Source organism: Anser anser (assembly GCF_964211835.1).
Source record: "Anser anser genome assembly, chromosome: 3".
NCBI classification, from domain to species: domain Eukaryota; kingdom Metazoa; phylum Chordata; class Aves; order Anseriformes; family Anatidae; genus Anser; species Anser anser.
Window position 1 is genome coordinate 53,654,845 of NC_139722.1, and position 14,343 is coordinate 53,669,187.

At 39.4% G+C, this 14,343-nt stretch overlaps 1 protein-coding gene across 5 annotated transcripts in view; it reads right to left on the minus strand.

Moving 5' to 3' along the window:
* Nucleotides 1-14,343, minus strand: part of ROS1 (ROS proto-oncogene 1, receptor tyrosine kinase) — an 84,281-nt gene that overhangs the window by 51,545 nt on the left and 18,393 nt on the right. For all 5 annotated transcript variants that reach the window (XR_014582402.1, XM_083831378.1, XM_083831380.1 and 2 more), the window contains 10 exons: nt 13,876-14,077; nt 13,128-13,204; nt 9,850-9,972; nt 8,649-8,833; nt 7,399-7,496; nt 6,353-6,864; nt 5,504-5,716; nt 4,516-4,626; nt 3,419-3,600; nt 2,263-2,454 (listed from right to left, as the gene is read on the minus strand). Coding sequence is in view for 4 of the 5 variants with exons in the window: in XM_083831378.1 (XP_083687504.1) it covers nt 2,263-2,454; nt 3,419-3,600; nt 4,516-4,626; nt 5,504-5,716; nt 6,353-6,864; nt 7,399-7,496; nt 8,649-8,833; nt 9,850-9,972; nt 13,128-13,204; nt 13,876-14,077 (1,895 nt within the window). In the remaining variant the exon portion in view is untranslated. The remainder of the gene's footprint in view (nt 1-2,262; nt 2,455-3,418; nt 3,601-4,515; nt 4,627-5,503; nt 5,717-6,352; nt 6,865-7,398; nt 7,497-8,648; nt 8,834-9,849; nt 9,973-13,127; nt 13,205-13,875; nt 14,078-14,343) is intronic.

Below are 14,343 nucleotides of genomic sequence, written 5' to 3' on the forward strand. Positions count from 1 at the left end.
GCTGCCAAGGGCCTTGAAGCTGAGAACAAAAAAAATGAGGTTAGAATGAGGTGATTTAGAGAAACAGGTCATAAGTCAAAAGAGGAGGGTAGGAATGGTGACTTTTGCCACTTAGGTTAAACTGCAATTTGTCAGTCCTTCACAACAGATCACACAGAAGATATGAGGTAAGTGCAAGTGTGCTGTTGAGCTTGGACAACATACCTTTTCCCACGAAGACAGTCCATACTATCCAGCTTCTGTGGAGAGGTGTGGGGCTAGGAGTGGAAAATACAGTGGACCTTTGCAACACAGCATTGTTCTCTACATGTGACAAAAGTTGTTCAGTTCTTCTATGTTTACTTTTACAAGTGTAGCAGGTGCCACACCAGAAACAGCTTTCCCTGTCCTCACCAGACCCTCTTGCAATGTGAATGTAACAGAGACCTGTGAGATCAGCTGGCCTTTCCAAATGTTAATCACTTTTCAGAGACTAAATCAGACCTGTTTTGTTTTGTTTGTCTGTTTGTATTGTTTGTTTTGTGTGTGTGTTGTGGTGTTTTTTTTTTTTTTTGGTGTGTGTATTCTTTGGGTTTTTTTTGGTGGTGGTGGTGGGGGTTTCTGTTGTGGTTTTTTTTTCTGTTTTTTGTTTTGTTTTGTTTTGTTTTGTTTTGACTTTTTAAACAGGGAAACACCAGCCTCTTTTCCTCTTGGAGAGGGAGATTGAAGTGTTCTGGGCAATGATACAAATTTAACCAAGAGACATAGATCTCTAAAGTTTTGGAAGGCTTTTTAATAGAGAACCTGTTTTCAGGTAAAATGGAGGCACAAGCTGTAGGATGGGTGGAATTTTTTAAAAAGGCTTTTTTATCAAAAGCTATGTTTTAAAGAATGACGTTGAAGCAATAATAAATCTAAGTTCGTGTCTTCTGTGGCAGTCAAACTATGCCTTACTGTCAGGGCTTGGGACAGAGAGTAAAACCCTACACAGGCTGTGGTTTCAGGTGGGGATCATTCAACTTTTCTTTGAGAGAGACTCCACAGAGTAAAAGCCCTGCAAGAGGACAGTCCTTCAGCTTGACCTGAAGACAGAGCCTGGAAGAGGTTCATCAAACTTTTTGGCCTTCACTGACTCTGCAGTCCCAATCAAACTGACTCCCAGACTCTTCCTGTCCCCATTATGGTAATATAGTGTTTTCTTGCCAAGGAAATGGGTCATCCATCACTTTTCTCCCAGCTACATGTGTAGCTGTGACCCTGGCTGATCTTTTCATGAACCAAATATTCAGCCTCAGAGTTCCTTGGCTGCATAGGCAACACTGAATCCCACCTTGCAAGTCCCTTGCATGGCAAATCCCACGTGGTGGCAGTGTCAGGATGGGTTTGGAAAAAGCAAGGATGATCTATAGGGAGTCAGCAGTGAACTTAAAAGTCTTGATAGGACATCAGAGAAAGGTGGATAGAGAAGAAAGACGTCAAGAGGTCAGCAGAGAAACAGCTTGTTTGGGAGAACCTCAGAGCACACCAGGAGGTCTCCAGGTAGGGATGGGAGGGAGGTAAAAGGCTTCCATAATTTGCAGAGGCTTTGCTGAGCTCTGGGTGCATGGCATCTCTCCACTCTACTAGCCTATGTCTTCATGGGATCCATTATCCACCCTAATGAAGGTAAAATAACAACCCCCATCCTTCCCCCCTCCCTCTGCCTTCCCCCCGCCCCCCCCCCCCCCCCCGACCTTATAGTGTCTTTACTCATTCTTTCAAGAAGCCCCTTCTCTCCTACCAGATGAGCTCCTCTCCTCTGTGGCAGCCTCTCCTCAGACTTCTGGAGCTCCCCAAGCAAAGGAAGAGGAGCCAAGTTGAGGCCAGGCCTCCAGCTTACCGGGGCAACTGAGAAAGAGAAGACTGGGAAGAGCAGGAGCAAATTGGGGGTAGAGACCTCAAAGATCCCCAGAGCACAGGACTTGCTGCTCTTGCTATCATGCAAGAAGCAGGAGCAGGCAGGATGGGAACTGTCAGTGTCAAAGCTGGCACCCTCACTGGCACAGTGTCAGTGGAATTAGGAGCCAAAGTTTTGGTATGGTTATTACTTGATTTAATTCTTACCCTGCTTCGTGCGCTCAAAAGGACAAAACAATATTGCTAGAAGAGCATGCTGTTTTTCTGGTTATAACATGGTGATTTTAACAACCATAAACACTGACTATACCCAAGAGATCTAACCACAAAAACACACTAAGTAATTAATAATAATAATAATAATAATAATAATAATAATACAGTCACCTGTTTACCAGAAAACTGTAGCTGTTCTTGTAACAAAAGGTACTCTTCTCCATTCAGTCTTGCACTCTCCACTGAATACATTGTAGCCCAATACAAGTAGCCATTTACTGAATCTACTACTAAATCCTTCACTAGGTACACAACATGAACCACAACATCCATATGGCCACCCAGCAGTGATTTTCTGTAGATCTAGGGACAACAGAATTGCTTTTAGCACCACACTTAAATTGTCAACCATGATCAATTAAGTATACACAAGTGATTTTCCCACAGCCATATATCACAAGTTTATGCAAGCCTTAGGCTTCCAAAACTTAAACCTTTTCATTCAAAATGGAAGAAGAACAAGGCAAAATTATTAGTTAATGTTTGTCAGAAAGTAACAAAAGAAAAAGCTGAAATATCTATACCCCTTGGCTTTACAAGTTTCAGCAGCCTTCTGTCTGACAGAGTTTCTCACCCACTTCTTATTCACTATTCACGAGAGTAAATGAGGGTGCAAGGCAGTGTGAAATCTGGCCTTCTAGCTCCAGTTTTTAAAAAAAGCTTCTGACTTTGCACTTACAAGAAATGAAAGGCATAATTTGACAGCACTGCATAAATTAGCACTGCAATTTTGAAGTCAGATACCTTTTAAATAATTCACATGTCAGTGTTTCTGATATGAGAGTGTACAAAGTGCAATTGTAATTATTTTTTATCTACAGTGATCTGCAAAATATCACAGTACAGAAGCCAATCTTGAAAATCTTTGTGTAAACAAGTCATGCTAATGTGCTACATATATAAGGATTAAAATAAAGTCCATCTCCCTCATGGCTGAGATGGACTTGGCAGCCTTTTTTTTTTTGCCATCTTCACTCATTTTTACAATGTTGAATTCTACAAAACTGTTGATAACATATTTGCCTGTTTTGCACCTGCAGTTCAGTACCCTGTATTAGTCAATATTAGTGAATATTTTACCCCAAACATTTGTATAAGACTGGAAAATCACATAAGAAAAGCCTCCTCTTTATATATTACGATAGCAAAGGTCCAAATGCATCTCAGGTTGCATGTATTAAGGACTGTCTTCCCAAATACTGTTTTACAGTCTTCTTATTGACTTCATTTATATATATATATATTTTTAAGTGCAACTCTACCCTACCGTATTTGCTTTGCCAGCCCAATACAAGCATTGTCCCAACCAATCGAAGGCCAACATTCTTGCATTTCTGATGTCAGATATATAAGGATTCTCAGCGGTACTCTCTCTCTTGTTCAATGACCAGGTCTGAATCTTCCCCATGGAATTACTCCAATACAGAGTGTCATTATACCAGTCGAGGTCTTGAAGAAAAAAAAAAAAAAAAAAGAAGAAGAAGATATTAAGCATTTCACAAGCAAGCATGTAAATAAAACAATAAACAAACAAACATATATAATATATATATATTTAAAAATAAAAAGGAACCAGACATTTTAGTTTTTAAAGAAGAACGCAAATGAACACTTAGTCTCAGTGAACATGAGGATAAATTTTTCCTTATAGGAATCACAAATTTGTATACATATCACTCTGACAGTTATAAAAGTATATCATCTGTATTGGGATGCTGGAGGCACCACCTTTTGGCTCAGAGAGATGATTTCAGCTCTGCTGTAGCTGTGATGACATCAGTATCAGCCTGAAGAAGAGAAGGCTCTGGGGAGATGTCATTGCAAATTTTCAGTTCTTAAAGGATGCTTATAAAAAAGATGGAGAGTGAGTTTTTAATTGGACAGATAATTATAGGACAAAGGAGAATGGTTTTAAACTAAAAGAGAAGATATTTAGATTAGATGTTAGGAGGAAATTCTTCATTCAGAGGGTGGTGAGGCACTGGCACAGGTTGCCCAGAGAATCTGTGTATGTCCCATCCCTGGAGGTGTTCAAGGCCAGGTTGGACGAGGCCCCAGACAATGTGATCTAGTGGGTGGCATCCCTGCTCATGGCAGGGGGGTTGGAAATGGATTATCTGTAAGGTCCAACCCAAGCCATTCTATGATTCTATGATCCGTAGCACTTCGCTAAGGACTAATTTGATCCAGAAAGTAAAAGAAAGAGGATGGAGTCAAAGACTTGGCTCAGTGAAGCTGCTTCACTATACACCTTCAAGTCTAGACTGCTGCAATGAAAGCTCTTGCCTTTCAGTTGATAAAATTTATGAAGAGCTCATAAATGCCAATATGCAGCAGCAACACTAAGTTTGGTGGGGTATTTACCTGAAATATTTCTTATATCGGGAGAAAGGAATTCTCCTGGTCCATAGCTGTCCAGCCACTGCCTCCAGAGCCCTTCAGCCCCCACTGCCAATATATACGCCTCCTCTTCAGCTGTTAAAGAAAGAAAATTGCAGCTGTGCACACCAACAAAGAGCTAATTTATTATATTTGTATTTTAATTATCTTAGCAGGGGTTCCTGTTTCCGGGAAATTACAGAAGTACATAGATAAAATTGGCCTGTGTTAAGGAATAATGGACAAAGAAGGCAGGCATGAAAATATCACAATTTGAGAAAGTTACAGATTCAGGGCAGGTTTAGACCCAGAATAAGACAATTTGGAACCCTATTAGATACCTAAACACTACTGCAGGTTTGGACCTTGCTTACCAAAGTCAATTAATATCCCAGATTTCAACTGCCAGCCCAGTACATTAAATAGAAACATTTTTTTCCCTCAGACATAGGTTATTACAGGTGAAATAGGTATCAAAAAGCATTTCAAAGATCTGCTAATCTCAGACATTGTGCACATGCCCATTTCTCCCATTATCTCCATTAAACCCAACGGTTTTCAGTTTTTAGTTAGCGTGCACTCTCCTGTAAACTTCCACGAATACCTAAAACACTGCTCAAACTACTTCATCATAGGAAGTGCTTTACAGAGTACAAAGCACCCTTTGTATACCTGTTTTTTCCATGTATTAAAAAATGTGTTTGACAGTGTATTTGCATTAGAAAACAATATATTTATAAATATATATATAAACATTAATAATAAATATATATTATGTACTACCATCAGTGTAGTTTAAGAATCTTGTTACTTTAACTAAACGCAAATTCAGTTATCCTGTAATCTCTAGTGTTTCTAACCTAATCCATTTTGTACCCCTCTAGTTGCAGTCTTTGTCCAAAGCCTGGACCAGGTGGAAAGCTGTACACATGACTCGTTCATCATTTCTCCTGGATAACAAAGAAATTCTCACCTCCTTCTAATGTCATGCCTCTAAATGACTCCGACCACGGCCCTTCACCAGCAGGAGACACAGCTCTGACAGACATTTCATACGCTGTGAAGCTGGCCAAATCCTTCACCATAAACCTGGTGTCACTAATGTTTGAGACAACCTGTTCCTCCATGGAAGGATTTTGAGATGACACTTTCACATCATAAGTCCAGTTCTGCCAAGCAGATGGACCTGTGAGATGCAAACATTTATGTTATTGCACAGTAGATGACTGTAGTGGAAGATATGTGTTGAGAAAACTCTAAGTTTGTAAGTTGGAAGCTCGTTTCAAAAATGCCAGTGCCAGAGGAATTAAGAAAGGGATGAATTAAAAAATTATATTCTCCATCTCTGTGACCAACCAAGAGTAGTGGCTGAGTTTCCCACGAAGAAAGAAGTTGGAAGAACCCAAATATTCCTCATGTAGTTTTCTGGTGTTACTCTTCAAACACATATGCACAGAGGATAGACAATAGCACAGATTGAAAACCACTAAGTCACTGACATGCATTTTCTGTGTGATATCATCAGCAAATATTACTGACACTCCATACTTTGGTTAAGATGGAACCTTGCTTAAAATCCCTTGCAAGTGACAGATGAGCTATTCATCTATATAAACATATATTTTTTTTTAATTTACGCGGACAATTCAGGTATTTTACCAGCAAATCTTGAGTTAAGTTTTTCAGACTGAGGTAAATCCACATCTTCCAGCAGAACTGGCTACTGAAGTCACTAAGTCCAACATCAGGGACAGGAAAAAATGGGAGGATTTCCCCTAGAAAGAAAAGGACTGGTCTTTCAGGAAATAAAATCTGAACTTACTGGTTCCAATAGTGTGTTCAGGTGATCTCCAGCTAATTACAGCTTGATGCAATCCAAATAGCACTGTGACAAACCGAGGAGGAGTTGGTAAAGGAAAAGGCTGAGATGATACCCCATAGAAGAGCAAATTGCCAAAGCCAAAGTACTCTGGACAATCCAAACTGCAATCCATAACATACTCATTGAAGCTAGACTTTCCGTCTAGAGAAACCTCCTCTTGGAAAACTGCCCGGCCATCCGTGACAGTAAACATGTTATCTTCATAAACAAAGCTCTCCATGTCATCAAGTGTCACGTGCGATCGCAACATATGAAATTCTGAACCATCAAGAAAACCCGACACAAAGGTCTGTTCTGTTTTGTTGAAGAAAATAAGTCGCTTAGACTGGAAGTTGATCACGAAGTCTCTCAGAGCACTGGATTTCACAACTAGTGAAGCTGCAGAGGCAGCGTCAGGAAAGTGTGGAAGGTTTGCTCTGTATATACCATCCTCCAGGAGACAGAAAATATACCTGGCCAAGGAACAAAATATACCCAAGTAACTACAGCGCAAGAACTCTATAGATGAGTCACAAATATTTTAACAGCTCAAAGATGTGCCTGACTTTATGCAGACAATGAAAAAATGCTTTTGGTGCTAATAATATACATCCTAGGAGAATTAAGTACATCACTTTTTACCTTCTGGGGATCTGGCTGGCAAATCACTAGAGAATATGCCTCTATAATACCTCAGGTATTAAGCATTGACATTTAAAATGCAAAGAGCTTTATATTTGTAAATGCACCAAATGTCTATAAAACAAATTTCTGCATGGGAAATATTTTATCTCCTCTGATAACACCCTAGGGAAGAAAATGCTGAAACAATTCTGCAAGGTGTCACTTTTGTTCCAACAGTTTTATTGTTTGTTATTTGTTGCCATTGCACTTCTGTTTTAGTAAGGGAAGAGTTTGAAACAGGAACTAGATGACTACTGAAGTGGAGACAATTAGAGGAGCTTTATAGCACCTTTGACACCAAATACTCACAGGAGGACACTCACCCATTATAGGGATCAGCTACAACCTTCCTAGGGGATGTCACATAAAGAGGAGTGATGTCTTCAGCTGCTGTGCAGTTCTCTAAATGACAAACATGTATCTGGGGAATGAGAAGAGAAACCTGTGATGCATAGGGCATTTGCTAACAAGCAAACAAGCTGACTGGGGATTCTTTCAGGTGAACCCAACAACAAAATACCTCTCTCACAAGCCTAGGTCCTTCTAAGCTCTAGTGTTGTCAGACACCCAGGTATATCAGTGTAGCATGTACAAATAGATCCATGACAGCTTACCCTGAAAGAGCTGTCTGCCAGTCATCTTCAGATTAGCTTCCTGCCTCTGAGCTGGAGGGAGAAGCCTGATTTTGGGGTATTGACAAACTGTGCTTTGAAAATGATCTAGTACAGTAGGACAAAGAGAGAAGAAAGTGCTTTTCTGATACTGGGAGCAATACCTTGGGACTTCTCTAACCTGCAATGGCTTCAGAAAGCTCTGCCATCAGTGTGTTCATCTACAGCTGCTTTTGTATTATTTTCTCACTACTAAGTTTCTCACTATGAGAGCAGCAAGAAGCTAGCAAAACCAAATAAAAAAACAAACAACAACAACAGCAACAAAACACTAACCATTTAGGGCAGCTTTCTAGTCCTTTGTGCATTAGAGCAATATAAAGGTACACGTAAAATCTGGCCATTAATATAAGTGATGTTTCACCAGTAGGGAATCAAGTGCAGAGTTTCTATCTATAATTTTACTTCAGGTTGAAACAGTAGTAACTTCAGCTGTCATCACTTTCCCTCTTGAACTTCTTTTGCCATCTATGAAGAGCATTGTAATCACTGACTAGTTACCACACCCCACACCATCTTCCTGAGGAAGAGTAGGAACTGAACAAGGTGCATAGAGAACCCAGTAACAGCAACAAAGTCATTAATATTGGGTATGAGCTGGACATGAAGCCAATCTCAAAAAAAATAAAGCATTTAAAACCAAAGCCTTCTCTGTCTTAAGGGGAAAAATAAGACAATGATACAGAGTTCTGTATAACCTGTTTGCTTTAAATATGACTTGATATTCCTCTTTGCTTTTTCTTTTTTTTTTTTGTGAAATATGCGGATATTGTTGAAGTTAAAACTCTATTTCTACAATTATATTTTGTGTATGATAAACATCAAAGAGAATTTCTCAAGTAAATTAAATTACAGGAGTGGTTCAAATAAAATAAGAAATTAATTAAGCCCCAGAGCACTACCTTTTCATTCATGACAAAGTATATCCTCTGGAAAAGCCAGTCTACTGAGATTGATGTTATATTCCCCCAGCCAGCATAAAAGAGCATTATGTCAGATGTGTCAGACATATCTGCAGCTCCTTTCACCCAGATGGAATTCCCCTCAGAAAAATAGACAACTTGCTGATAAACATTCACTGAAATTCCTAAAAAATAGAAAAATATGTGCACACAAATAATATAAGAAATATGTCTCAATTTTTCAGTTACTTTTTCCTAATTGCCTTGAAAAGAAGTACTTTTCAATCTGCAACCCAACTTCATAGGAGAAAAGTTAACTTTTTCTCTCCTCCACTTCTAGTCTTCATTCAGATAATGAAACTTTCCCAACTCCTATGTAAGTGATATTATTGTAGACAATTGCCTTTCACAAAGGTAATCAGACAGAAAAAGAATATATAAAATGCAAACCAACTGACACTGATTCCTCCTCTCCAGGGCAAAGAGATGCAGTTTGTATCTGCTCACAAAGCAGTTTTACGCTAATTTAAGCTAGGCATTATCTGTGCTACTCCTGTACTATCAAAGAGTATTTAGTCTGGGGCAACATTCATTCTCTGGCGTCTTTGCGGCTCTGTGAACTGTAGAAGATAAACTCAGATTTCCACACTGTCTTCAATGACCACATACAGCACCAGTGTAGATAACAGACCTTACAGTGGCAAGTAATTTGAGATAACATGGTAGTCTGGTGATTTAGGCTACCTAAATGTCTTTTTCAGAAGCAATGTGCCCCAGACTTGCTAATATACAACACTAGCATACACTTCAGCCAGTTCTTTTGACACTGTATTAAGTCTTTAGCTTGAACCACTTTACTTCCTCATATTCATGCTGAGAAAATGCAGTCATCAGTCATAGGGAAACATCTGCTTTGGCTTCACCTTACCTCAGTTTGTATATCTACTATATAAAAGTCCACCTCTGAACTAGCTGCCTAGATTCAGTGAAGAGGTAACACGGGAGAAAAATTTATCTCATCCTAATGCCTGTTATTTCAAACAGGTCAAATCACATCCTGAAACTTCCCATTTCTCCCCACTGATTACGAAGGGAGGCCAATACTTTCTCAGACTAGGTGAGGTTCATTCTGCCCTTGTGAACACAGAGGTGTAAGCTACACCTGAGAGAGAGAGAGAGAGAGAACCCAATGAAATTTTACCTGTAATGTTGTGGTGTATTATACCATCTTGAAGGCACTGGGCTGCTTCGACGAAATGTTCCATGTATCTTTTCCTTAAAGACTGGTTCCTGGACAGGAAGAGCCATTTTGCTTTTTCCTTAACTAAAAAAATAAATAATTAAAAAAAAAATGGAGAAATTCAGAATTTAGACAGATGACTGGAGCACAAAATAATGTTGTCAGACACATCATTAACAGAAATGCATATGCATATGCACACACATATATACATACACACATATATTCTTATGGTAGCAATGACTGAATAAAACTTTGAGTTCTTTGAGTGTTGCAAGTGGATGGAGTTATTCACCATTACACCAACAGCATCTGGCTACTTGTCCAGGGTGAGAATGAACCATCTGAATTTCACACCATTATTTCCTGTAACATGAGAGTCCTTAGTGAAGGAAAGTGAGCTGTGGCAAATGAGGACATAAGGATTACCAGGGAAAGGAACACACTAAGACATCCACATCACCCTGAAATCCAGTGGAAGCCAGATATTTAACTCCTCTTGGCCTCTTTGAAAACCCCAGTCAAACTATAATATTATCCCACATAGCTTGGAAAGTGCAAAGCAAATACGTTTATTTTGTGTATATCATCATGTTAGCCTGTGATTTTTTTCAAGGAAAAATTTATTTTCACTGATAAATAATGATAATGAGTTAATACTATATTCTTCAAAGTAGATGATATATATACATATCTATTTCAAGGTCAAAAAAGAGAGCTTGTTCACATAAACTGACTTCCTGCTTATACGGGCCCAAGTATCTTAGATAGAAATCTCTGCAGAAAGCCTTTACCTTCTGTCTGGGTTATACATAGCTCTGGAAGAGATAGCTATCCTTGCTTCTGAATCTCAGGTTCCTGAAAGTTTAATGTATTCCATGCTAAATTGATTTACGAGGTAGTTACCTTCATTTTAAGAAGTGATACATTATTTTAAGTCTGAATTTGGGTAATTTCAGTTTCCAAATAATCCTTTCCTTTTTTTTTCTTTTTTTTTTTTCTAGTTTAAACAAGTTCCTGCTATCAGTGATCATTTCTTCATATGGGTGTCACAAGACTGTGATCAAATGCTGTCTTAATTCATTCCTGGATAATCTGAGTAGTCTGAGTTGCCTACATATCTCACATGATGCAGACACTAAGAGTCATTTTGGTAATAGTCCCACTAGTAAAATGGAGTAGAGTAGTTCAGTTGGAAGGGACTTTCAGAGATCATGCAGTACAACAGCCTGACCACTTCAGGGCTAACCAGAAGTTACAGCACATCACTGAGTGCATTATCCAAACCCTTCTTGAACACTGACAGGCACGGGGCATCAACCACCTCTCCAGGAAGCCTGTTGCAGTGTTTGACCACCCTCGTGGTACAGAAATTTCCCCTAACGCCCAGCCTGACCCTCCCCTGGTGCAGCTTTGTGCTGTTCCCTCATGTCCTGCCATCAGTGACCAGGGAGCAGAGGCCTGCACCTCCCTCCCCGCTCCTCCTGCTCTGGGAGTTGCAGAGAGCAACGAGGTCGCCTCCTGACCTCCTCTTCTCCAGAGCAGACAACCCAAGTGCCCTCAGCCTCTCCTCACAGGACTTGCCTTCACACCCTGTTACCGGCTTTGTTGCCCTCCTCTGGATGCTTTCAAGGACCACAACACCCTTTTTATACTGTGGAGCCCAGAACTGCACACAATGTGCAAGGTGAGGCCGCACCAACACTAAGTATAGCAGGAGCATCACCTCTTTTGACCCAGCTGGCTGTGCTGTGCTTAATGCTCCCCTCAGTGCCATTTGCCCTTTGGCTGCCAGAGCACACTTCTGGCTCACTCTGAGCCCGTTGTCACCAGCACCCCCAGTCCCTTTCTGCTGAACTGCTCCCCAGGCACTCCTCTCCCAGCCTGTGCGTGCGTCCAGCACTGCTCTGATCCAGGTGCAGCACTCAGCGTTTTCCTTTGTACATTTACCTTTGTACCTAGTATAAGAGACTAGCGTCACTTCCTCGTCTTTTTTCCAGCGACATTTCTTACGGTTTAGCCCAGAGATCAGATTCTGTCTCTGATACAGTAAAACTATCTCTGAATGTGCTACATGCAGAAAGGGGAGATCCTGTTCATGTGAGCACACACAAAAAATGCACGTGGGTGCAACTCACAAGACTCAACTGTTTTAAGTGGCAACTAGGAAGGGGATAGGGGGAAGGTTCCCCACACCAAAAGTTTTTCTGGCAGGGAGGGTTGTCTGTTTGTTTTCTACTTGAAATTAATTGCTTGCAAATTGACTTGACTTAATGAACCCAATGAGATGTACTAGTCTGGACATTTTACAAATGGCACAAATGTTTGTGGTTCAGAGTCAGCAAGCTCTAGAGTATAGTCAGCAAGTTCTCCACCTCTGTGGAGCCTCCAGATGAGGACATACCACTCTGTTAACTAACTTGAGCTATTACATAAAAATTTAAGGCATAGTTTTAAAAAAGCTTAACTGAAGCTAAAGGACAAATTTCTTCAACCGGTAGAAAAGGTCTGCTGATTTTTAGATTTAGAGGCTGACTTAAAGTATTTGCTAGAGCTTGGTTAAGAGCTTCCAAGTATTTGACAACAGGGATTTCTTCAGGAAGGGAAATGTCTTATGTTTTCTTTTCTAAAGATACATTTTCATAACAGTGAATTCATTCTCATTTGTGGTTTATGTCAACATAAACCTTTCTCTGGCAACTAATCAATATTTCTGTAATTTTTCAAGTGATACTTATAGTGCATCACTTTTGTTACAAGTAAGTGAATATAGTAAAAATATAAACAGCAATAAAAACAAAAAAAAAATGAAAACAACAAAAGATACATTTCCACATATTTTGCATGAGATTACTGAAGACATTTTGACAAGAGACTTTAATATGATATATTCGATGTTATTAAAAAAATATGTTTGCTTATCAAAATCTTGTAGAAAATGAAAGCATGTCTTCTCAGTCACTGCCTTGGACCACTGGCATGTTTTTCACCTGTAGAACAACTCAAGATGAATTTGTTTGGGCCTACCAACATCTCAGATTATTACTGTGCTGTGTAGCCCAATAATGCTAAAGCCAAAGAACAGGACTGTCTCTGATGTACTATCAGTCCCTCAGTGTACAACTTGTGCTCTGTTTGCAGTTTAAATATTGTTCTCTTCTTCAGGGTACATGACAACCCAGTGAATGTGATTTTGTCCCCAGATACAGACAGTGATAGGGACTCTGCTGCTCCTGTACCTTTGGATTCTGGTGTTGTGATGTTGGCTTCTGCAGGGGGTCCAGCACCAGCCTCATTAACCGCTACAATGCTGAACCTATGGTAAATCAAAGAGACAGGTTTGGGTTTGAGGGTTTCTTTTGAGAGATTGATTAAGAAGCATTTTATAAAGGGCAGGTGCTACAGAAGTGTTTTCCTTTTGGAAAACATACATTTAAATAAAATGTTCTTGGAAATTTGTAATAAAAATATAATCAACCAGAATCTGATTTCTCTAGCTTTGAAAGGCGAAGCAACAGCAATATCCTCTAAGTGAAAATTTCAAATGGGATTTTAGACTCAGAAGAACAACTCAATTTCATTTCAAAAGATCTGTATTTACCAGTGAAGTAGAATGCAGACCCTGGTGTTTAATAAAAATGAAGGAAATTTTTCTAATGTTTAAATAGAGAGGACTGTTCTGTCACTCCCTGAATACACTGAAAACATGCTATATAAGCTTTATATATATATAAAGATAAGAAAATGCAGCTTATTGGCCCTATATCAGATTGTTTTTCCTTCCTCCCCACCTGGATTCCATATAAATATAAGCAGCCTACCCAACCAGAATAACTTCATTATCTCAAGGAAGGTACCTCTGCTTTTGGCAAGAACATAAATAAGCAGCACAATTGTGCAGAAGTGGTATTCAGGCATACCCTCTTATATCTGGGCAAGAAGTAGTACAGCAGTCTTGGCTTTGTTGGTTATCTTTTCTTTTTGTACCTGTAAGTGCTGTTTGGGAAAGTAGAGTAGAACTGAAAGCTATGCCCTCTTGATGCTCTCAACAGTTTATGATTCTCACTGGCCAGGAGCAAGTTATATCCAATAATCAATCCGTTGGGAAAAAGTGGTGGAGACCAACTAACTTCAACAGTGTTTGGACTTGAACTCTGAATATCTTTAATGATAGGAGCTGTAGTAGGAGCTGCAAAAGACAGAAATAATTGACAGTGTTGTGGCATTTAAGACATGAATAGTTTTTCATTTTTTCAAGTACTGTTTTAGTTTTTAGACCTGGTAATATTGTTCCCAATAATATTTATTATTATAAAATAATTAATAAATATTATATAAGTTGTTGAAAAGTTATACATTAGGACCAGAACAGTTTCTAAAGGATCGTGAAGAAAAGCTAGCCTCCTTGTATTTTGCAGAAGACAACTAATTTCCCGTTTTGAGTGTATAACCTTT